The 24,706-nt window shown below is 42.9% G+C and overlaps 1 protein-coding gene across 8 annotated transcripts in view; it reads right to left on the reverse strand.

Moving 5' to 3' along the window:
• Positions 1–24,706, reverse strand: part of LOC110959550 (R3H domain-containing protein 1-like) — a 49,370-nt gene that overhangs the window by 12,406 nt on the left and 12,258 nt on the right. For 5 of the 8 annotated variants that reach the window (XR_007939120.1, XM_022206437.2, XM_022206438.2 and 2 more), the window contains exons 3-20: positions 23,444–23,642; positions 20,520–20,537; positions 19,849–19,938; positions 15,835–15,958; positions 14,517–14,595; positions 13,639–13,698; positions 13,006–13,146; positions 12,637–12,745; positions 12,389–12,484; positions 12,048–12,073; positions 11,740–11,793; positions 9,986–10,218; positions 7,304–7,567; positions 6,622–6,773; positions 5,692–5,817; positions 4,327–4,677; positions 4,000–4,129; positions 189–346 (exon numbers count right to left, since the gene is read on the reverse strand). Coding sequence is in view for 7 of the 8 variants with exons in the window: in XM_022206437.2 (XP_022062129.1) it covers positions 189–346; positions 4,000–4,129; positions 4,327–4,677; positions 5,692–5,817; positions 6,622–6,773; positions 7,304–7,567; positions 9,986–10,218; positions 11,740–11,793; positions 12,048–12,073; positions 12,389–12,484; positions 12,637–12,745; positions 13,006–13,146; positions 13,639–13,698; positions 14,517–14,595; positions 15,835–15,958; positions 19,849–19,938; positions 20,520–20,537; positions 23,444–23,602 (2,370 nt within the window). In the remaining variant the exon portion in view is untranslated. The remainder of the gene's footprint in view (positions 1–188; positions 347–3,999; positions 4,130–4,326; positions 4,678–5,691; positions 5,818–6,621; positions 6,774–7,303; positions 7,568–9,985; positions 10,219–11,739; positions 11,794–12,047; positions 12,074–12,388; positions 12,485–12,636; positions 12,746–13,005; positions 13,147–13,638; positions 13,699–14,516; positions 14,596–15,834; positions 15,959–19,848; positions 19,939–20,519; positions 20,538–23,443; positions 23,643–24,706) is intronic. The other 3 variants (XM_022206441.2, XM_022206439.2, XM_022206440.2) reach the window with 3 other exon arrangements.

Consider the following 24,706-nt stretch of genomic DNA (forward strand, 5'->3'; position numbering starts at 1 on the left):
TTCTTGTTGTGCCTCAACACGAATAAAAAGGCACAAACGGCCCCCTTTGAGAACAATGGTCCCAAGCTCAGCAGGCTTCATCCGTATTGACTTGAACTGAATGCTCTCTTTCATTTTTACTCTGCTAATATTAACCTATCTGACGCTCACAGGGAAAAGCTCACAGAGGCGTCCCATCATCAGAGTACCTGATAAGACTGCATTGGAGGGTACTGGACCATCATGCCTTGCATCTGGTTGCCCATATTGCTTTGCTGGTTGCCAGTGAGAGCGAGGTTGGGTGTTGGCTGGACGCCCACTACGGTCTGGTAGCTGGGCGCTGGGTTTGGCATCACGGCTTGGTGCACTGAGGCAAAATGAGAAAGGCACAATGCTGTGACCGAATGAAAAGAGGCTCCAGATAGGAACACAGTGATAATAACAACCCCTGAAAACACCACATTTAATATTCATGACTCCTACACAGCACAGCAGAGGAACGCACCAATGAAAGCTTGGAGGAAAAAGGCTCGGCTATCAAGATTTTACAAGAAAATTGTCCAACATTTTATTGATTTCAAAGCGATATTTGCTTGTTAAAACAATCACAACAAAGAAGCTCCATCATGGTGAGAACAATGGAAGGAGTCGAGGCTCTGCTAGAGGAGTTGAGCTGTTATTGCTAAGCAGGTTTGAGGCACTTGGAATAAATGAGAAAGTCAATATATCTGATTTAGCCTGCGGTGGCCTGAACCTGAAACCTGAGTGGTTGAGCCACTCCTCTGCCAGGGAGGGGGAGAAAAAAAAAAAAAACCAAACAAAAAAAAAAAAAACAACTTTCACTTCAACAAGACATCTCATTTCTACCTTGCTTATTAAAAACCCATTTAAAGAGGGCAGGGGAAAATGAGACACAGAAGATGAAGCAATGTCACACGGATCCGACCATTCTCCGAGCGGCCTAAAATGGTGGCTCCTGTTCCTGACCGCAGGCTGAGGGTAAATCAGACACTTAAATGTCAAGGTGACAAAAAGAGACATTTGAAAATACTGTCCCTTGTGACACACACACACACACACACACACACACACACACACACACACACACACACACACACACACACACACACACACACACACACACACACACACACACACACACACACACACACACACACACACACACACACACACACACACACACACACACACACACACACACACACACGACAAAGGAGAGGACGTCCTTTTGTGAAGGTGTCTTTACAGTCTGCCGCCCTGGGAGAAAAGTACAACTAGACAATGAAAGAGCTCGGCGAGGAACAGAGCGGGGAGGACTATTTTTATCCACCCTCGCCTCCACCTTCACTTACAAACCAAGCATGAAATGACCATAATATCAAACGCACCCTATTTATTCCCCTTCCAGCCTGCAGCACATGAGGGAAGAGTTCGATAATGACCAGCTGTCCTGATGCTGAAAAAGTAAGGCTGAGCGTCCTGACATTCTGGTTCATTTTTGGGATTAAAGCCATCAGTTTGAGCAGTTTGCATCCATCCACCATCGGCGACTGGATTTACAGGCGCTTCCTTGTCAAACACTGCTGTTCTTTCTCTGGGAAGCAGCGGCGAGGTGGTTGTACGTCCCGCGAGGTGACAAGTGAGGGGCTGAAAAAGAGACCGGTTCACTGTGAGATTCATAGAGGCCTCTCAGACAGCGTCCCGGCCCCGCATCCCGCCTCTCAGGCTCCAGACGTCTCCTCGAGTAGAGCGACAGCGAAAGAATTGGATAATATCGGCTGACGCTGCAGTTATGTGGGTGCTGGTGTACATGTCAGCTGAAATCTACAAGAAACTGTGGACCAGAAAATACTGACAGGTCGATTCTGACACAGTAAAATGGACCCATCAGTTTGTGTTTTGGTCACAGTTTTAAAGGACCCAGATCTGAGAGGTCAAGTCCAGATTTTTTTGCTCATTTTAAGGAAAAAAAAAAAAAATTCCCTTTTTTAAAAAGTATTTAAGCTTTTCAACACTTTATTGGTTTTTTGCACCGAACTGTCTTTATTTTGCTGCTTAGGCTTTGTAGCTTGGAAAGTGCTATATAACAACAGAATATATATACATGTTTTTTAACTGCAAAAATTCTGTAAACAAACAGTTTGTTTGAGGTTCTCAAGCGTTCCTGATTTTACTCAAATTTAAATATCCCTTCCTTTTTTTAAAAATATTTGAGCTTTTTCAACTGTACTGGTTTTTATGCACCAAATTGTGTCTTTATTTTGGTTGGAAAGTGCTGTATGACTAAAGAATATACATATTTCTCACTGGAAAAATTCTCTACAAACGAAAAATGAGACTTGAAATCATATCTGAAGTTGTGTCCAGAAAGAGCTAGCTGGATACTGACATCATTCAAGTCAAAATTAATACCGCAGGCCCATTGTTGAAGGCATTGTGGGGTGTTGTATGGAATTCATCTGCGAGTACGATTTAAAAACAGCTGAAAGCGCCACAACACCGTTTTTTCAGGGCCACTTTGATTGAATGTACACATATTCAAAGTGACATTTTCTCTCTAGCAATGACATTTAGTTTATAGCAGGAGGAAGTGGAGATCACAGAGTGGCATTGTTTGAAAAATGAAATCATCGTGAGGTTCTGTCAAAGAAATGTATTTTAATGCCGCTTTTACTGAAAGTAGGTTTGTGATGTTCAGTTTATAACATGCTCCTGTTTAATAACCTCCATCACTGCCTGACAGCAAAGAGGAAAAGTACAGAAAGCGTTCAATCCCCTCACATGTGTTACAAGATGCTCTCTGAGAATGACCATGACAGAAGCTGAAGCCCTGTGGAGCTGGTGGCTGTCTGATGCAAGTGAGTGGAAATGCTGACAGGTTCCTCAGCGGACACTGACTGGGCCATGAGACAATTTCCATTGATAACTTATTTATTATGTGTGCAACCCGCGGCGCTTTATCGTCACCTTTAGACGGTCTTACGTGTGTATTTCTTTAATTAATGCAAAAACAGAAGGGAAACGAGGCACCAAAGTCATTTTTTCCCCTGTTTCCCTGAGAAATAATTGCTGTCCTTTGCCTTTGTAGGTCAGCTTCATTTGTCCGCTGTCTATTCCCCAGTTCCCCAGCAGGGAAGCCACATTTGCAGCCTACAGATGACAGAATAGTGCCGCAGCCACTTACAGAGACGTGTGTGCACCAGTGTGTGTGTGCGATTATACAAGAACAACTGTGGCAACGTTACATTTAGTTAAGTAACTGTGTGTATGTGTTCGCTGTGAGGGAGAGACTGAGCAGGAGCTAACAACCTCAACTCCTGTGGTGAAGGAGGGGGAAAAAGGAAAAAAAACCAAAACCAGAATAATCTAGTGGATGACTCCCGGGGAGACATCTGAACTCGTAAAAACAAAACAAACACAGAGGAAAGGAAGGGAGGAATATTTGTCCTTCACTAGAGCCGTCGGACTGCAGCAGGCATTGCTCCCTTGTGAAGAAACAAACAACAGCAACAACAAAATGATATCTAAGAGCTCAAAGAGGGAAGTTAACAAAGTCTACAGAGTACAACTCATGATGAAGCAGCAAGTCAGAGCTTTGCTCTTAACAACGTGAAGCCTGAAAATTAAAAGCGAACTGTGGATCTTCTTCATTACAACATTCTTTGATTTGTCTTCAGATCCACTGTGTTGCTATTTCAAAGCTCGATTTGAATCATTTGTAGTTTTGGTCTAACAGAGGAAACTGGAGAAAAGAAAAGGAACCTGCTGCTGTTTGGTATCCAGGTGTGCAACTCTGAACTGGTCTAATGGCAATGAAAGGGATTCTTTTACAATAGGACCCTGTGTGGCTGTGTGCATCTTAATCAAAAACATTTTCAGCTGCTTCGAAAGACACCACAATGAAAATGTGTTACAAGAGAACACACATTTTATCATATGAGAACAAAGACTTTAAGATCAAACAGTTGACATGGATCCTTAAAATGGATGTGTTTGTACCTTGTTGCTGGGGCAGGTTTTGGCTCTGAGGGCAGTTATATGGCAGCGCGTTGATGTGGGGTCGGTAGTGCTGCTGCTGCTGACTGGAGCAGTGTGGGTGATGAGCTGAAGAGCAGTAACACGTGGACATCTGCGCGAGAAACACATAATACAGATTCAAGGACTGCATGATGCATCACAGTCCCATTTGAATCCACTTCACAGCTCGAGCAGAATTGAAGGATTAGTCATAAAGCTGGTTTTCACTGCAGGAGTGACTCATGAGGACAAATTACCACATTTTCAAATTTCTCTGCATGATTTTAGATGTGCAGTTAGAGTCTGTACCTGTTGGACAGGCTGCTGGATGTACGTGTGTTGCTGGAGCAGCGGCTGGTTCAGGGTGGGTCCAGGAAAAGCAGCAGGGCCCGGAGTGGAGCTGGGGTACGCGTGGTTGGGGCCCTGGGTCGGGAGAGAGACGGGCTGACCCTGCAGCACCCCTGGGTGTCCTCCCGATGGCCCGGCCACCACATAGCTCGCAACCTGCTGTGGAGGAGCTCCCTGCAGCACCACGGGAGAGGGGTGGTGGTGGTGGTACAAAGAGGGATAGTGGCGGCCATCTGGAGCCGAAGCTCCGCCGTCATTGGGCGGCTGCTGAGCCAGCGTCATGTGACTGAACTGGGCGTTGAGGGAGTCAGGCTGCAGAGGCAATTACATTTTAAACAAGTGGTAAATGAAATGCAGCAACAGACACCACCAGATGCATATCAATATACAGGATACAGGACAAGGGCAGTGACAATCAGAACCCGGGTCACAGTATTTAACTCATTAACTCAGAATAAGGATCAATACAGATCAACCACCAGGGACAATTTCCAGGCTAAGTGCAAATCAAAGACATTTGTTAAATTGACTTTCACTTGAAGGCTTAAACAAATGTGGAGAGCTCATATCTGACCCAGGTCTGCAGAGACTAGTCCAGTTTAAAGTGAACGATTCATCTGTATCACCAGCGCAGGTCATTTCTGACATGTTGTTGGAGAAGTGGTGTTTTTAGTCATGGATTATTCAGCGCTAACATCTGGTGATGAATTAAATATTAATGGAACTTTCCACAGGCATAATTAGTCACAGAGGCATGTCTTTCACTAAAACCAGGTCAAAAATGAGGTTAAGTGAATGCATGATCTACATATGTGGGTAATGGCTCCTGCTGGATTTAGTTACACCTTTCCATACTGTGGAAATAATGAGGTGTGTTTTGAAGTTCTAAAAAGGTGAGATATGTCTGTGCTTGACGCCACTGAAGAAACACCTTATTAGGAGTAGTCTCTCCAAAAATGTACAGTGAGGATAAGAAATTAAGTACCTGCTATGTGATACCAAACTCAAACTAAGTTAAATGTCCTTGTGACAAAGAAAGCAGCATGTGAAGCAAATCATTCAGGAATTTGTTAAATATCACTGGTATTAATTTGTTAGGGAGCTCAGTTACAGTCTGGAGACCTGAGTCCAAGCAGAGCCCAGAGCATTTCTATGGACATAAACTGAGCTGAATTCTTTGACTTTCTGGACATTTGTGTCAGAGTTTAATTAACTAATCTAACTGCTCAGAGAAAAGCCTATAAATAAACTCCTAATGAGCCAGATCTGACAGGAGATGGATCAAGGAGGGGAAGAATAATAAAATGGAAGAAAGAAGTTCTGTACCACAGTGTACTGTTGGTTAGGACAGACGGGCAGGTACTGAGAAGGAGGAAGAGGAGGAATGAGAGGATAAGAGACCGTTGGGTTGTGGACAGGCTCAGAGGACGGCTGGAGAGGAGGACAGATCGGCTGGGGAGGGAAGGGAAGAAGAGACGGACAGAAGGACAGGTGATGAGATTGGACAAAGGATGCTAGTAAAACAGCAGGAGCTCCAACTGGCCGCTCACTAAGCCCCTCTTTCACTGTTAGCCTAGCTTCGCTTGTCAAGCTTCACAGTCGCACATGTACGCAATTTACAGTAATCATGGGCAGATTTAACAGCTGACATTTATATTTTATGAGTTTTTGCAACAACTAGTTCTTAAATGCAAACAGAGATAAACAAAAGCAGGCTTATCTTTTCCAGATTTTATAAGTTGACTATCAAGCTAACATTAGCTCCAAATCTTGACTCAACTTCCCCAGTGTCATATATATAAAAGCCAAACATAGTCGAGCAACTGAAAAGCCTGTTAGCTATTTTGTTTTTCCACCTTTGAGATCAGCCGCTGAAGTTCAAGATTACAACGAACTTGAGGCAAATTAAAAAAAAAAAAAAAAAAAAAAAGTAGGAGGGTCAATAAGGTTCCAGTTGACTCAGAAATGTACACAGAGCTACCTGGAAATGAGGCAAGGTGGTTTTGAGAAGGCTTAAAATGCTTGAGAATGTGGAGAAAACCAAAGCTTGACAAGCCAGTTCCTAAATTATGATTGGACAATTGTTGTTTAAGGGAGGGGTTTAGTGTTAACGGTCAATTAAACAGCTCCTACCATCCTACTATCAGCTCTTTAACACTGTAAGTTAGTAAGGTTAAGGACAAGTTTGGAAAAAACACTGAAGTCTTTGCACGAGTTCATTTAGAATGAGGGAAAAAAACTGCCCTGCCCACTGACCTGGGAGTGAAGGTGATTGGCTGGCTGCTGCGCTGCGGTGGGGATTGGCTGCTGTGGGGTTTTCCCCTGCTGTGGGATCCTGCCAGCAGCGGGGGCGATGCTGGCCGGGCTATAAACTACAGCGCTGCCATCGGGATGGATGAAAGGCTTGCCTGTCAAATGTAATTCAGACGAGACCAAAACCCACAGTGATGCGAGCGTTTCACACACAAATAATTCAGCTTCATACAAAAGCAAACATTTGAATGATGCTCCTCATGACAGCGAAGGACACACCCAGACGAGGAATTAACAACCTTGGCAGTTTTTGAAGATGAGTTTGCAGCCCAAAAGTGCACAACTGTGTGCTGGGCCCATGATGCATATTTACAGATTTCTCCCATCTGTTCCCTGCATTTTGATCAGCAAGCTTTAGGCTGACTACTAATTTGACAGACAAATTGAGTGCAGGCCTATGCCAACCTGTAATTCTGTCCCACAGTTATGAATATTCATTAGGAGACCAGAAAATTACAAGACAAGGAATATATTTTAGGAAATTTGACTTTGATTTAATGCAGCAGACTGAGAATGGGTCGCCACCCTTGGGGAAAAAAAGGGGTGATTTTTTAATTTGTAAAATTGAGCTTTTAATTAGAAACTGTGGCTTTTCGTGCTCTCATGGAGGTGCAGCATCACCCACCTGTGTGTGGGTTGATCAGGACACTGCCAGGCGGGATCCCTGAGGCTTCCAGCGGCAACATATAGTAGTTGGTTGCATCTGTAGCTGGTGGTGGCTGTGAGGAGATGCTCTTGGTCATCTCAGGGTGTCCAGGGCCTCTAGTGTCAGGGTGCATTAAGGGCGTGTTGGGGAGGTTGGACCGGGAGGAGGCTGGAACTGGGAGAGGCAGCTGGGGACGGGATAGCGAGCTGGACGAGGAACCGACGCTGCTGCACGATTCTGAACCTGAAGGAAGGCGGAACAAAGAGTAGATTATCATCAACTTGCTACATCTCCCACGGCGACTTTAAGACAGACACTGAGCGTAGCATTAACTCGTTGCTTTAGGCAGGTTAGTTATTCATTTGGGTGGTGGCGCTCACGGTGATAATGAAGCAGGGGAGGATATTCACAGTCGAGCTGCTTGCTAATAATGCAACCTCTCTTGTGGCTGCATTGCATTCTGATCTCTTGAGGCAGCTGTTGATGGAGAAACTGGTATCTGAGTGATCTGTGATGGATTTCGCCCTCTTTAATGAACAGATGTCCAAAGAAGCTCTTGGTTTTTGGGAGAAGGGATCAACACTGCAGTCTGGTGTTTATGACTTCACACGGCTGAGTTAAAAAATGAAACAGCGGGATTATCAGTGTTCTGTTGTTAAACTTGTGTGTATATTCACACAGGCTGCATTGTTTTTGGGAGAAGTCAATGGAATTTTAGCTCAGCAACTTTATTTTTTATGTCAAAACCATATAGTGAAAACCTTCAAGTTTATTTATTTTACACAAACATGTAGAGGATCTAATTTATTCTTAACCCTTGGAGCCTCACAGGAACGTTCTGTGGCTAAATTCCCATCCCCTCTTCTCAGTGCTTTTGTGCTGTAAGTATCCATTACAGTTAGATGTAGCACACATTACACAAAACAGCATGACTTGACCTTTCTAACGAGGCTAGTTGCTCATCTGTGTAACGAATGTTGGTGAGATTAAGTGTGTTTTGAATTTACATCAAATTTAGTCACAGTAAAAACCTCCATATAGCTCTGTGTCCTTATCCACACCTATCACTGATGCTAGAATTACTCTAACTCCTCGTTGCATGTATATGTTCATATCTAGCTATGACAGTATCTCCTAGATATCTCTACATTCATGATTTTATGGTGAGACAAGTAAAAAAACATAACGATCTCAGAATCCCTTGATATAAAGGTGAATATAAGCAAATACACTTCAGTTAAGCTAATTTCAGCTGCTGTGTAAAACTATTACTACTACTGAGCAGCTTAACATCCAACAAAGCAACATATTTCAGAAGCTGGCCATATGGTTTGGATGTAAATTCCTAACCTATATCTATTAAATAAAGTTGTCAAATAAATGGAAATGAGGATAAAGTGGAAGATTTCCCTCTTAGAGGCAAAAAGACAGAAAAAAGAAATGGAAGTGTGTCATAAAAGAGGCCCTGTTTTTACATTCTACTGCTGGATTTAGAAAAATGGATCATTAACATTAAGTTGTGGTCATGATTTTGACAAAAAACTGAATAATGATGTCATAATTATATCAGAAAGATTAAGATTTCAAAGATGAGGATCTGCTCCCTAAACTGCTGTTTTCGGGTAAAGTTGGCCGGCCGCAGCAAAGGTTTATTTGAGGTCTGAGGAGAAGGACAAACGCAGAAGAACATGGCAGCACAGGCGAGATGTCTCCCAAAACACAAAGTGAGGGCAGCCAGCTGCCTCGTAAACAACTTAAAAAACCGCTCAGGCAAGAAGCCGGCTGCTGCTACCTCCCTGCAAGAAAAAAAACCCCAACAGGGGGTTGGCAAAAATAGAAAGAAAAATGGTGGCAGGAGAAAAATGGAAAGACCAGACGACGATTCTCACAGAGGTAAAGAAGACATGGTCATGATGCAGAGCAGCTAATCTCAGCCAATCAAGGTACAAATGTATCATACTGTGGAATAAGCACTTGCAGGTGAGACGCAGCCCTAACTTCATCTCGGTGACGTGTGTGGCACTTCCAGCGCTTACACTTATGCATTATGCAGCGACTCCTCGGTGTTCTGTTTTATCCTGCTGCTGCTACAACACTTTTTAAGAGCCTCCTCCATCACCAGGATGCTGTACGGTAATTAGTTTTGACAGCTGTCCGGCTACAGGGCGGCCCACAGACTTATCGACCACGGCAGGACAACAAACATTTGTTCTGATAAGACCTGAGGTGTTCCAAATGCCACACGATTTTGCTCGAAGCTCAATATGCAAAATTCTTATTACTGTCCCCCACTTAGCATCTAATTAGTGAATTTTTCCTCCTCGTGCTGAAACAGTTTCCTCTCTGTGTGACTGAATGAATAAATTAAATGCTCTCTTGTTAATAAGTCTATAATATTCAGAATTTACCTGTACATTTAGGGCAATCAATCATGTCCAAACAATTAAAACAGAAGATTAAATGTGAGATGACAGCACAGTGCTACGTTTTAAAGTGCAGTTACTTCTTATTTGAGACTGCATTAGTATTTCTGCACTGGGTTTTTCCATTTCAAACAAGCTGAGGACATTCAGAGGGCATTGTCTCTCAACACACCAGCATCTAAACACTGTGCTGCAGCTGTTTCACACAGATCCACGTCATCTCTGCTGTGTCTCTTGCCTGTTTTCGAGAGCCTCCCGGTGCTCTTGCTGCTGGCCGTGCTGTCTCCTCGGACGAGGCCGGGTGAAATGCCGCTGAAACTGCTGGCCTTGGTGATGGCGGGCCGCGGGGCGAGCCGGTTGGAGCTGTCTGAGCTGTCAGTGCTGCTCCATGGCCGAGGCTCGCCGTGTCGCGGCAGCGTTTCTGTCTCCGAGCTGCTCTGACGGCTGGTGCCCGACTGACCGGCCCGTAACCTGGAAAGCAAGAGAGTCTTCTTTCAAAACTGGTTAACCTAATTTCACTCTGAAGTAACGCTTGCTAATATACAGAGCGAACCATAAGTTTCCATACATAGGAAAATGTATAATGTATATATTTTGTGATGTTTCAGATACCCTAGAAGATGCGTTTGATGCCATCTTTGGTCATGGTGTATCAGGAGAAGATGTGAGACATAAATCATCTCAAGGAACATATCACCAACGCCATTACAGGCATAACTTAAGCTGTAATAATGCAAGTTCATCAACAGTGGAAAACACATATTAATGTGTTCTTGAAACAATGGAAATCGTATAGAGCTCATTATATAAATAAAAACAGTTGTCCAACATAAAATGTTTATTTTTCCGATGTATGGAAACTTATGGCCCACCCTGTAGACTCTGCTCTAGACTTGATCTCTGACAACATCAAGATTTACAATGACTGCATCACAGTAAGTGCAAGCTAAATTAGTGTATAACTAAGCAGAATTACTGTCTCCATTGCCTGTGAATAGGCATAAAAATGGTACAAATTCTTATCGAAATTTACCAGATGCCATGCTGACACATTTAGATTGCTTTGTTAAAAACATCTAAAGACAGTTTGATATCACAAAAACAGATGGAAGCAGACAACTTGGACATTCTGACTTGAAATATGACAGAATAGCTGTCCAAAATTGTTTTCTTCAGAGAAACAAAACACTTAAAATTTAATTTCCGCATAATATGTACCAAAAACTAGACAACAGCATAAAGTTGCTTCAATGTAAAAATACATACAGTCATGGAAAAAATATTAGACCAACCTTGTTTTATTGTTCATTTTAATGCTTGGTACAACTAAAGGTATATTTATTTGGACAAATACAACGATAACAACAAAATAACTTGTAAAAGTTTCATTTAAGAGCTGGTATCTAGCCATTTTCCATGGTTTCCTTGATAACAACCAAAACCACTTCAGTTTTTACATCAACACCTCCCTGGCATTCTACAGTCAAAAATAGAGCTTTTAGGCATTCCATGTTTTCTTTTCTGTCTATTTTAGTCACATGATACACACAGGAGTTAGTACTTGATTGTATAACCATCGTTTTTGATCACAAGGGTGGTCTAATAACTTTTTCCAAGACTGTATTTCGAGATTACAGAGTTGTCAACATGCTACAGCCTGCAGTATAAGATCATATCGTATCGCTACAGCAGAACTGCCCAACAAACATTACACTCACGCATTCTTCAGTGCTTATCAATAAAATATGTTTTTGGGAGAACAATAAAAACGGTATCATGATTTAATTGGAAAGCTTTGATCTGAGCAGGCCACCCCACATCAGGAAGCCTGGGCAGAAAATCCTCTTTAACAGGAGCTTTCTTGACGAGCAAAAACAAATCCTCAGATCAGCACTCCTGTTCCTGCGCGAGCCGATCAAGACAGACGGCGATTCAAAGGGTTTTTCTCTGCCTCTGAAAGGAGCTGAGTGACGTGCGACGGGGTGGACCCACCTGAACATTTGCCGCCTCTGTTGGGTGCTCATGCATGCATCTTCATCCTGAGCACTGAAGGGAGGAGAGCAGGTATTAAAGAACAGGCGCTGACTAAATGAGACATCTACCTTTTTACAACATGGCAGGGCTGACTCTAATTGCTGCTCTGACAGGAAAAGCATAAAAGTGAAGTAGCTGCTTTCTGAAGAGCTTCAGTTACACTTCAAAAGGATGAAATCAGCGCCATGGTGGCCAATTAACTGACAATTCATCATCCATATTAGACATAGCGTTTTGGATGTGATTAATACAATTTTACTACCTACCTTCTGTCTAGTATGAAGTGATCTCCCTGTGGGTGAGAAGGAAAATTACCATCAGTTCCAGGGTACAACTCATGGCCCATCATATAAATTTGAAGAATTAATCAATTTGCTATTAAACATCATAATAAGGCTGATCAGGTGCTTGCAAGTCTAGCTATAAATTTGACTTCTCCACAAAGAAGTGGCTCCAGATGGGACCATCCTCGTCTATAAATTCATAAATCTAGCAGTGGTAATTGACGGCAAGAAATCTACCGAATTTACACATGAATAGAAAGACACAAAGATTTGTGAAACATGGCCCCCCACCCCCCTACTCCGCCTACACAAACAGTTCTCACATCATGTGCAAATATCCTTTCTCTGGCTCGCTGGTACTCCTCCTCCCTCTCCTCCATCGATTTGCTCCTCTTGTCAGCTTTCAAACGCATTCGAATCTGGCAAGGACACACCGCACACACATAGAGACACACACACACGCTTCTTTAGCAGCTATGTCAGGGACGCCAGATTGTCCCACTCTTACCAACATGTCAGAAATGAAAGTGACAGCTTGGTGAGGGGAGAGAGGAAAAAAAAAAAAACCTACCGTGCTGTCTTCTCGATCAAAGCTGGAGTTGTCTCGTTTGAGAATGTAGCGTTTCTGAAAATCGTCCGCCCTGTCATCCTTGATGTGCTCGGAGAATTTCTGATCGGGTCTGTCAGTGGGGGAATTCACAAGAGTTTTAGTGGCAGCTTAATTTCAGGCAGATGCTGACAGCAACATATGTTAACCAACGAGCAGCGTAGGAAATCAACTGATCTAATTGAAACAGCTTATGGCTGCAGAAAATGCTACACCAATTAACAAGCAGAAATATTCTATTAACAAAGAGCTTTATTGTGAAGGGCCCATCATGTAACATCAGTGTAGAATTTATGCATCGACTAAATAACAATTTAAAAAAACGATCCTCACATTCTGGTGTTGGTGGTTTTGTTGATCACCACTGACTTCCCACTGGGGTCCACATTGTGGTCCATGCCAAAGTAGGCTGCTACTCGGTGCAACAGCATCCTGTGGTAGGACTTCATGGGCGGGAACTTTCTCTTTTGGCTTCTAGAGGTAAACACGGAGAAATCTGGTTAAATCTGGTGAACCTGACTTCCATCGTTTTATCCCAACTTGAATGAGCCTTGCAGGTGAAGCTACACCTTCAGTTTGGTGTTGGTTCCATTTCTACCTCGTGGCAGCTCTTGGGTCACAAACTCTATGCAAAGAACCTTTCAGTTCAGGAGAACGTGAAACTCTCAGTAATTCTAGATCCAGACTGAGTAGTTTATTGATCCATGACACATAACCCACAACATGACAATAAAAACCAATGATAAGTTCAAAGATTCCTTTTGGAAAAGATGGATGCATTTTAGCAGAATATGAAGCAGTTGTGACTGAAACAGCTGATGAACAAACAGTCTGATATTTCACAGCATTAGCCAACTAGTCAAGTTCTCCATCCCTGGTTGAATGAGTTTAACTCAGTGAAACTAGGTGCTTCAGTGTTTTATTAGGATGAAAACCGGTTAAATCACATTGCAATGAATTTCTTACTCATTATTGCTGATGAAATCCAAGATGTCCTGTTCCAACTTCAGCAGCATGATTCGATCCCTAAAAAAACAACAAAGTTGAGACTATAATTGAGACGTGTCCGAACACAAAACTGGACTCATGATTAATAACCTATTTACTTCTCAGATCATCAATTTTCACACAGCAGTTGTAAGTTTTCTGAAGGACCGGTCACAGCAGAAAATAGCACAGAAATATTTATCATTACAAAATGTTTGGCTATCGAGGTGTCGGGGATTGGAATGCAAGTGTTGCACCTTCGAAGCTAACTGCTAACATGCTAGCCAGCTGGGAACTAGCAACCACTAGTACTTGTTCTGTTTTATTTAGAAAATGATATTTTTACCTCTGTGATGAGGCTGTAATTAAGGGATTGATTAATTGAGGTGGCAAACGAAAAACACCAATTCACAACATGATTTGATTTTTACAATTGAACTGCACTGAAACTTCCAAATATTTCATTCTTATGATTGGAGAAAAAATGTTTGTGCATTTAGTAAAAAGTTCAGCTCGCTTGTAAGGCAACAAAGGTAATCAAAACATGCTATTATACCACTGAATCTTTTGTGCAGCAAAGTAATGTTTTTTGCCATTATTGGAACATGACAGTGAATAGAGACCAGCATTATCAGGATGGATATCAGGTGAAGGCTATTAGGACGACATAAAATGGTTAACTAACAGTCAGTGGTGGGGATGTGAATCCACTCATCACTGCAACTCCACTGACATGAATTGATTTTACTGTTAAATAGTGACATTTTAAATGCTGCTGTGACCCATTAGACACAACAGATAAACGCCTGACAGTCCGTATTTTACTGCAGTAGTTGAACTGAGTATTCTGAGCTCACCTGGGGTTGCCCTTCAACGTGTTGACCAGGAACTCATGGAGGTCTATACCAGTTGAATCTGTGTAGTCTTGACTGGAATCTAATGAAAACAGAGACATTCTGATGTAGTGATCAACAAATTCAATGCGATACACATCTCATTTACAAACCCTAGATGTTCTCCAATCACAAAATAAATCAGGATTTATGAAAAAGCGTCTTAAGTCTACCTGCACGTACTTTTCTCAATATAATTTTCTTGATATGAATAACAAGGAAGTTAGAATGTTCCACCCCGTTAACTCCCCAAATTAATGACAAACAGTTAATCAAACGCATGTTGTGAATATTGATATGCAAATTAATCAGCTTGTCATTCAACAGTTTGAGAGGGGAAAAACAGAAAAGTCAAAAAGGTAAACTTCACTGAGGGTGACATTGGTCAGGAAAATGCGATTTGATGGGTTATTAGTGCGACCAGTGAGAGGGGAAAAAAATAAATCTGGCAGCTTGCATCAGCAGCAAGGAACACTGCCAGCTGAACCATTTAAGAAATGAGGGAGTGTTGGGATAACGAAGTTGACAATGAAGAAAACATGCTCCTGTGCACCAACAAAAGGATAGGAGCCATCGGTGGGAGTCTGGGGGACGGCGGAGCTCGTTCCCCTCGGTGGGTGTCTGGTTTCTATAATTGGCGGCTGCCTCATCAGTGGTGTTGCTCCACAGAGGGAAGCAGACACCTTTATACGCCTGTGGGAATCTGTATAATTGCTTCACACCTTGAGCTTGTCGCAATTAACTGAATCACGCCAATTATCAGCCTATAATGAGATATCATTTACAGAGGAGAAGTGCTTTTGGACAAACCAGAGGATAGTGAACCAGAAAAAAAGAAGATGTTCCGGACTGGATGCTCGTCCTCACATGGTGAAGGATTTTGGGAGGCTGTAATTTGGCTGAATGGCATGGATTCTGTATACATTGTTTTTCATTTGTTTCTATATGTAATCACAAATTTTGGATGGGAAAAGGCACATGCATATTTCAAGCTCTTCTTTGGGTGCAAGCAATGTTTATAAATGAGGTCCCAGGTGTTTATGATGTAAAGAAAGCTGAGGTGCTAATGGAAATATTTCAGCTCCTGTGACCGAGATGGTAGATCTGTTTGACTTAACTGAAAGTGAACTAAAAATACATAAAATTACACATATACCGGACTGTCCCTGATCATATGAGGTCATGAATATGTTAATACGAAGCAGGAGTAGAGTAGAAGGTGAAGAGGTTCACGGAAAAAAAAAAAAAAAAAAAAATTCAGAAATGAGCTTTGGGATCTCACCTCTGGATAGCATTTTTCTCATCGTTTTCTCGGGTTTGTCCATCTTGTCGCAGCTGTCCTCTTTCTCAGCTTGGTCCTGTGCGCCTCGTTCTTCCTTTTCAAAGGGCTGGAGAAGGAATCCATCCTGTTCGGGGAGGAAAAACGAGTCAAAAAAACTGCAGGCATGTGGGTGATTTGCATTTTAAAATAATTGTTAAGTCGAAAATGAAAGGGCAGCTGTGTGTATGCGTTCCAAATGGCCTCGATTAAACCGTTGAGAAACTCTAAACAGCGCACACAACACACATAAGAGCGATAATGTCAACATTTTACAAGAGCGCCAAATGCTAAATGTGACCCAGGTCTCATCTGAATGACGAACAGACATGAGACCTTAATTTAGAAAAGCGGCATTAAATATGAGGCATTTAATTCTCTATGATCTTGCCTGAGGTTCTGGGTTAATTGGAGAATAGCACGGGCAATACAGGCCACTGGAAGACACTTAATAAACTCTTGTGGTGCATCATTGAAACCCGTTTCCTTGCCAGCAATAATGCACCTGTGTTCATGAATTCCAAATTACTATGGCAATTAATCTGCCAGATTAGCTTGTTTTTATTAAACCACCTGAATAAAACATGAATTTGCGATGAAACAACACAGCACATTCCATTCCCTAAAATTCAACAGAATGTGGAGTTAGCTGTAATCCCCCGCCAACTGGAGAAATTCTAAAAATCGACCGTGTTGCAATCTGGCTGCAGAGCGGTGCGGATTTTGATTTTTGTGAAATCTATTAAAAACAGCCTTGGTTTGCCTCAAAACACACACACACACACACACATTCACGCACACGACTCACAGCAGTATCTGATTTGCTTTTCAGACAATTCTGCGCAGGCTGAAAGGAAAGCTGAACAGAGGAGAGGGGTCGCCAGTGCACCGTAAGTGGATTAAACACAACTCTGGAAAGCTAACATCAGACAGTCGGTGAGAAAGAGAGCGTGCGAGTGAGAGGATGAATGAATGAGAGAGAAGAAGGGGTGACCTAGTGGTGGGAGAGCAGCTCATAACCGGAAAAAGGTCACGAGTTTGATCCCTGTAACAGCTGCGGAGCAAGATAATGAGACACTGCGTTCTCCTTCATTTTAAGGCGCTCTGAATCTATGTGAAAATGTAATATGCTAATGAGAAACGTGACTGACTAATTGCCTGTGCGAGACTGGGAGAAAGTGAAAATGAGTCTAGGATTGCGTGCTGAAGAAGTGACAGTGAGTTCGTGTGTGTGTGTGTGTGTGTTTGTCAAAGCAAAAAGATTCTTTTTTCCTGGCAAGGAGCGCTGATGTTTGCTACTTAATGCCACCCTCGGCATCACATGGAAGCCGCCTGGTTGATGTGCAGCTGTTGCGAGCTGCCTCATTTGTTTCCTGACATCCATTTACCTCGAGATAAAGGAAAAACAGCGTGAAAATGATGGTCTTGTGAATATGTAATGAACACGCTGTCAGTCTAAAACAAAAAAAGTACGACGAGCATTCAGGGGCCCCTCACTATCAGCCACTGATTGGAATTGACAGCCAGGCCTACAATGTAAGGGCAGATGCAGTTTTTCAGGAAGCGGCGACGACTTGGACAGCGTATACATCCATACAGGCCTTTGTTAATCCTTCCTATCTGACAGTGGAGACAGTAATGCAAAATTGTGAACAATGGGATGTTCAGATTTGATGATCATAAGGGTTTGATTGAGAATCAGTGCTGCTGAATGTGTACTCCACTAATGTGTTTTTTTTCCTCCTCTTTCTTTATTGCTTTACCTCACCCCTCTAGGTTAGTTTGCCGCAGAAGGAGTCCCGGCCTCGGGGCCAATAACGGGAGCGGGGGAAATATCAGGAGTATTCAATTAGAGCGCTCCACAGCTCTCTGTAGCTGACGTGTGGAAATTGTAATTTCCTCGACATGATTGATGGCAGTAATACAGGACGTCGTGTGAGTGCAGACGATGCGAGACTGTTGTGGGAATAACACCGCCCTCTGGTTATGGAGCTCGGTGCTGACTGGCTGAAACGCCTGGAACACATTCACCTGTGTGTACGTGGGTGTGTGTGAAAGCATGCCAGGAGCGGTGCACGGTGGCATGTAATGGAGAAAGTTTGATCGGAGGGGGGCTTTGCCCACAGATACGACGTCGAAGAAGAGTCGATTTAGCAGAGTAACGGCCGGCTCGCTGCTGGAGCCCCGCACTTTCTGTTTTGATGATGTGATGCTTTCACCGGGCGACCGCGGCCAGGTATTTAATCATAGCTGTCAGATGAAGGCTGCTAATCAAGCATCTGAGCTCTATCTGCTCGATTGTAATGAGCTAAAATGAAGAACTGATCCCAGGTCAGCACTTTCAGCGCTGTAGCTTCACCAACTGGGCTGAAGCACCAGAGAACACCTACATCACACTGAGCTTGAGATGAAGTTTACAGTCTTTAAACAGAAAACTGTAGTCCATGTGAACAGAGTGTGGTTGTAGTTAGAGATGTGCCGGTGTCAAATTTTGTGTTACGGTTAATGTAGCCGAAAATATGGTGATAAAATGCATCATCACTATGTTTATAAAACAGCCCTGATAGACGACTAAAGCTGAAACATGGCAAATTTTCCTCACTCTATTATCTCTATAGCACAGATGTTAAACTATATGCACAAAACATCTTCAACAAAAGCAAGTTGGTTTTTAAATTACTTTTAGCTTCTTCTAGATTCTGTGCATCCACTTGTGTTCATTTATGCCGCAATTACATGCAGAAAAACGGCCTGTTTTAGTTAAGCTGCAACAATTAAGCAATTAGTTACCAACTACTGTATTAAATCATTCACCAACTACTTCGATTGTAAATTAATCTTAATGATTTTTTAAGAGGGAAAAAGTTAAAATCCTTCAATTCCAGCTGCTTAAATGTAAATATGTTTAGTTAGTTTTTTCCTTCCTGAATATGAAGCACCAACTGCTTTCTCTAAGGTTCCCACTCGGGCAGATATCAAAGGATTATCTGCAACTGGAGGTTTGGCTGCTTCCACCTTTTCATTATTGGGTTTTTGGCTTTTTTAGCAGGAGTCTGTGATGTTCCGTGGAATGTGGGCTGATTGACGTTTTTTAAAATCAGTTTTTGACATTTAAAAGGTCAAACAAGTAATGTATTAATCAAGTACTTAACAGATTAATCAAGCAGATCTGTGTGGCACAAATGAACAGTTTACAAACTTCTCTTCACTGTCATTAATTATAGTGGAATATTAGCATTGGAGCGTGTTTCATGAAGTCGTAGTGTTAGTGCAAAGTTTGAAAAGAAGGTGAAATAATACGTCCATCCTCTATGGTAATTAGGAGTTAAAGATGTCAATTATCAAATCAGGTGTCATTAAACCATTGCGAAAGAGCAAAATGCCACAACAACTGTGGTCAAATAGCAAAAGAAAACTACTGGAAATATGAAATTTATATTTGCTTTCACTCGTCAATCACTAAGTAGCAATGGATGTATCTATTAATGATGGGTCCACTCTGGTCCATAAGACTTTCTGGAGGGCAGTAGATTCATGTATGCTAGTAGATGTGAGGGCAGAGAGTACAAAGAACATACTAATGGACTGGCAAAGACAACAGAAAAAGACAAAGCTTGCCGATCAGAATTGTGTGCAGTCTTGTGCTAGGAGTTAAGCAGAATATATGCTTTCTCTCAGAATACTACAACCGCGATAAACTTGCTGCTTTCTAAATATTCTGCTTAGCTAATGATGGCATTGGAGGGTTGAAGTAGCTACAAGCAGACAGACTCGGAGCCTGCCTCTCTGTTTGGCTGATAAAAAGCTGCATCATTGTGGTTAATCGAAGCCAAGCTGCTACTGGAGGCAGGGTTGCATTCATAGTGACCTCAACGCTGATGATACCCTTATCAACAGGACGCTCAAACAGGATATAGAGTTAAAACCGGCACATCTCCAATGAATGAATACACTCTGGTTATTCAGGGAGATTTTTACCTGAGGTGCAGCTGAAGGCTCAGGAATAGGGCAAGGAAAGGACTCTTCACACACTGCCAGGCTCCGCACGAGCTTTAGCCTGGTGTTGGACTAAGGGGGGAGGGGGTGCAGGTAGGTGGGCACAGTTAAAACCATGCACACACAACTGCATCAAAATCATCACAGTGGCAAGCCAAGGTAAAAAAAAAACCAAAAAAACAAAAAACAGTGAAACAGCCAGCGAGCACAATCAATTCTTGCAAGCAAATCATACAGTTTCAATAATCCACATTTCAGCTGACACATCTTTTCCCGAGCGACTGAGCTTTTCACTTTCAAGATTATTGTCGATCTGTAGCTTCTCAAATAACTTGATCAGAACAAACTTAAGTCAAAAAAAGAAATTGCATTTTCGCAAAAACCCTTCTCATATGCTTTTCCCGAGGGAACATCAATGCAGCAAGCACAGAGTAAATGTCCAGACTAGTTGTATTCTCAGGCATAATTCACAACGTAGGCCTTGCTATCATTCATTTAATGGAATCTCAGCATATTGCAGCGGAGTAATTTTAGACATCTGCAGCAACGACAACTTGCTTGACAGAAAACACAAGTACAACTTCCAACGCAATCCAAGTGCACGAGACATGTCGGAGCATCCCTGTACAACATGCATGTCGAGCGTACCGTACCTTTGAGTACTTCACAGGCTGTCCATAGGTAGGGGAGGGGTGCAGGAAAAAAAATAAAAATCAAACAAACTACAGAAAGGTGGGGAAAAGAGGATTGTTACTTTAAAAGTCAAGAATTTTGAATTAAATATGACTGGCCTACATTCTGTGCATGCTTCTACCTCTGTGAAAGAGGCTGGGAAAATTCATACAAGCTAAAAAAAATAAACAAATAAATAACCTTCCTGTTCACAAACTGAGCACAAAACTAAATCCTGTGACGCTGAGGATTCCTGGGAGCATGAATTAATTTCTGCAGAGCATATGTTACCAAAGCGGCAGCACCGTCGGTGCCCTTTCCTCTTGTGCAAACACTCTCAAACACACACCCTGCAGAAAAACAAAAGCCATACGTTCGGCTGGTGAGGGATTCGGGTCAGTTCTATGCGCTGCTCCCAGCTCCATTTAGCTGTCAGCGCCACTCTGCAGCTCACCTCCAGGCGCTGGAGGTGAGCTGCAGAAAGCAGAGAGAGGGCCGGCCACCCAACAGTGTGTGAGACAGCTCGGTGCCTCTGTGCTTCACGCATTGGTGGCTGTGTGTGTGTGCATGTGTACGTATAAACAGAAGGTCTCTCAGTAGCACGCGTAGGGAGGAGGCAGGGAGGAAGGGGGAGACCTGGCAAGAACCATTTCAGTCTAAATTGTAACAGAGCCCAGTCCTTTGCTTCCTAATCCCAACATGCATCCACACACACACATGTTGGTGCACACACACAGCTCTGTCCTTCCCACCTGTCCTCTAAAAATCAAAAGGACAACCCCTCCCCTCCCTCACTGAGCTTGAGGGCCAAATAACACCTATAAAAAATTGAAATGGGCCGCTGTTCACCCGTCTCCAACGCCTGTGACCTGCCGCGCCCCTTTTTCTATATCAGGTAATCTGGATGTGGAGGAGGAGGGGGAGCGGAGGGCTGGGACTGTGAGCGCACCGCTACACCGGCTAATTGAGCGGTGTGGGGCCGGTGGGGAATGAACAATGCCGGCAGGAGATAAAGGAACGGGAAAGGGGGAGAGGGAAAGGGCTGAAGTCAGCAGAAGTAGGGCGGCCACCAGCCACCTGTCCTGCCGCAGAGGACGGAGCTGGAGGCAGATGGTGGCAAAGTCACCCGGTCTTTCCTCCTCCTCTTACCTCTGTTGGAATGCTCTTCCATCCCCCTCCGACTCCCCCTCGCTTGTTTGAGTTACCGCTGCCTCCTCCATTTCCCTCACAATGAACATTTCAGGCATTTAACTGGTGCCCTTACACAGAGCGATGGAATTAGCTGCAGCCTCCTCTGCAGCTGAAAATTACGAGCGGAAAGGTCGGCGGTGTCGGTGCCGTCAGCACATCCTGGCATTCCTCTGACCGGAGAATAATTATACCAGGGTGAGTTTTAGAAAAAGGAGGAGAATGAGAAGTAACCTACATTTGTAGAGGTCGCACAAAACACACCAGAGGAGGCAGCAAAACATGCAAAGTCAATTTAAGGTGAGGCATAAAAGAAGGAGGACACAGGCTTTGTTTAGATACTAAAATTGATTCAGAAAGCAATTTGTTTCAATAATATAAAGTAGAGCTCTGATAATTGGTGTCATTTTGACAGTTGCTTCTTAGCATTTCAAGGCTCAGAGGGTTTTTACTTAGTCTGTTTTAGACAGATGTAGCTTCAAATGACAGTGACCTTAGTCTACAGCCTTTTAAATTACAACTGCGACTCTCAAATTTGGTGAAAAGCTAGTTACGTTGACTAAACATATTCTGCCTGAACTAATAAGAGGATTTCTTTCGGCAGCTGAGAAGAATAATTTAAGGAGGAGAAATGCCCTCCCACTTCCATCCTCCTGCTTCCTTATTGTTTTGCCTCAGCGTTCCTTTCTTTCAGACATCCTCCAACATCGTGTCTCTCATGTTCTTTACCTTCCTCCTCATCCTAATCCCTCCTTCTTACAACCTCTCCACCCATCTCTCCCTCCCTGTTCTTCCTGTGTCCCCTCCTCTCTCCCCCGCTGCTCCCCCCATGCTGGTGTCATTCTGTTCCTCAGGGTAACATAGACGCAGGAAGTTGGTAGATAAGCCAGGATTTGAGCTCCGATTATCCGCCTGCCTGACTCCCTCGCTCTCCCTGCCTCCAACCACAAGGCCAGATTGGCCTGAATCCTATTTTTAGGCTGCAGCCAAAGAGACAATCCTTTTTCTTTCCTGGATTTTTTTTGACCATACCCTGAGATTTCACGTGGTTTCACTATTTTCGCTTTTAATGTCCATTCCTCTGTGAGCGCAAACCATCAGTTTTTCCTTTAAAAGTCAAATTAAAAAGTGCAAATTCTCTGCAGTCCCAAAGCACAACGTTGCAATGACACAGAGACCTAATTAATTAGCAGTTTATCTGAGAGTGATCTCAGCTGTCGTGAATCCCAGGCAGATCACCACTTAAATGTTTCCCATGGACCACATGTAACTACTTTCCACAACCAGATGATCTTTACAACTTGGAGGATTCTCGGCAGCCAGGCATGAAGCCGTCTCATTCTGACTGGCCCCGCATTATTATTTCGCTCAGTGCAGATTACACTTTTCAGGAATAATTTTCCCTGCCGAAGAAGCTGGGAAAATCATCTCAAATGCCGCGGGTGACAGGAGATCCCCAGGGCAGTTGGTGTTTGACGTTGACCGTTAGTGAATTTTAATGGAAATGAGAGCAGAGGAAGAGTGAAAATGTTTGGAGAGGCTGTCAAGTGTCCCCAGCTCAGTCCGAGTCCAGTCAGAAGGCTAAGAGAATATCTGAGACTGACACTTCTTTTCACAAAAGTGCTCAATCATTCGGTCTATAAAGTACCCATCAGTGGTGGATATGAAAGATGCGTTACTGGAGAGTTTTTGGGCTGGTCTGCTTTCAGCTCTTTACCTGTATGTCCTTCTTATTGTTGCTGCCGTGTTCATCTCTGCTGCTCTGGCTCTGGTCAGAGACCTCGGACTTGGTGGCGTTGTCTTTCGCAGATGACACCGTGTCGGCGGCCTCGGAAACCTTCATCGTTTCAGTGTCAACGGTATCGGACATTCTCATTGCAAAGTCTTACAGGGAGATGCTGGCAAATACAGACAACCTGGAAGACAGGAATGTGTCCATGAGAGGTCGTTTCTCTGAAGGATGGAAGTTAAGAAACATCGAAAATGATAACAATATAGGTTGCATATTAGAACGACAGACTCCACATGTTGAAGTTCTCCATGATTTGAAGGTGTTTTCATGAAGACTAGATTAAATGTGGCTCTTCAGAACACTTTAAGTGTTAATCATTTGCATTTTGGATTCTGGTGATTTTTTTATGCACCAATTTGTGACTTCTCAGGTATTGTGTCTGACATCATTTTAAATTAGAGTCCCCTGTTGGTTTATGCATTTTGGGGTGACGTAGCCCCAGCATCCCTCTGCTACCTTTAAACTTACATTGTGTTCTATCTAAATTTGTATTTGCAGTTCTCTGAAATAACATGTGATGTGAATGTGTAAATACCACCATAACAATGCATTTTTTACCATAAACTGGATTAGATTTATTAGCTCAGAAATAACTTCAGAAAACAATGATGCAAATCCTGAATTTTCTGTATCTCTAAAGGGATGACTAGGTAAAGATTAATGGATGAGCAGCTTTCTAGAGTTGGGGAGAGATCATTCATTAGTCATCATGACTCTTCTTTAGACTGTGGAAAAGATGAAAAAGCTTAGAATTGATCATTTATCTATTTCTTCATATTCCAACAACAGCAATCATTACAAAAGCACTGCTGTCTATGAATGACAGGGAAATATACAGCTCTTTCCTCTTTGTTTTCAGCCCATGTAACTACATGAGGCCACACTTCAAACATGCAAATATAGTCCAGCTAAAACTCAACATTTATTTGTGGCTTCATGTGATTTGAACCCTTTTCTTCAGAGTGAAAGTCTAACTCCTTGTGGCATGACATCCGACTCTTAATGCGGACTTTGTTGTTGTTTATCTGACCTCACCTGATCTGAGTAAAAAGCGCTGTGATTGGCTGAAGTCTACTGTCATGGTTTGATTCTCTAAAGTCAAAAAATGGAGGCAAGACAAGATGCAGAAATCTAGTTTCCTCTCATACTAGCAAAATGACCATATTGGAAGGTTAGTGCTTAATATTT

This window comes from Acanthochromis polyacanthus, chromosome 22 (genome assembly GCF_021347895.1).
Source record: "Acanthochromis polyacanthus isolate Apoly-LR-REF ecotype Palm Island chromosome 22, KAUST_Apoly_ChrSc, whole genome shotgun sequence".
NCBI lineage: Eukaryota > Metazoa > Chordata > Actinopteri > Pomacentridae > Acanthochromis > Acanthochromis polyacanthus.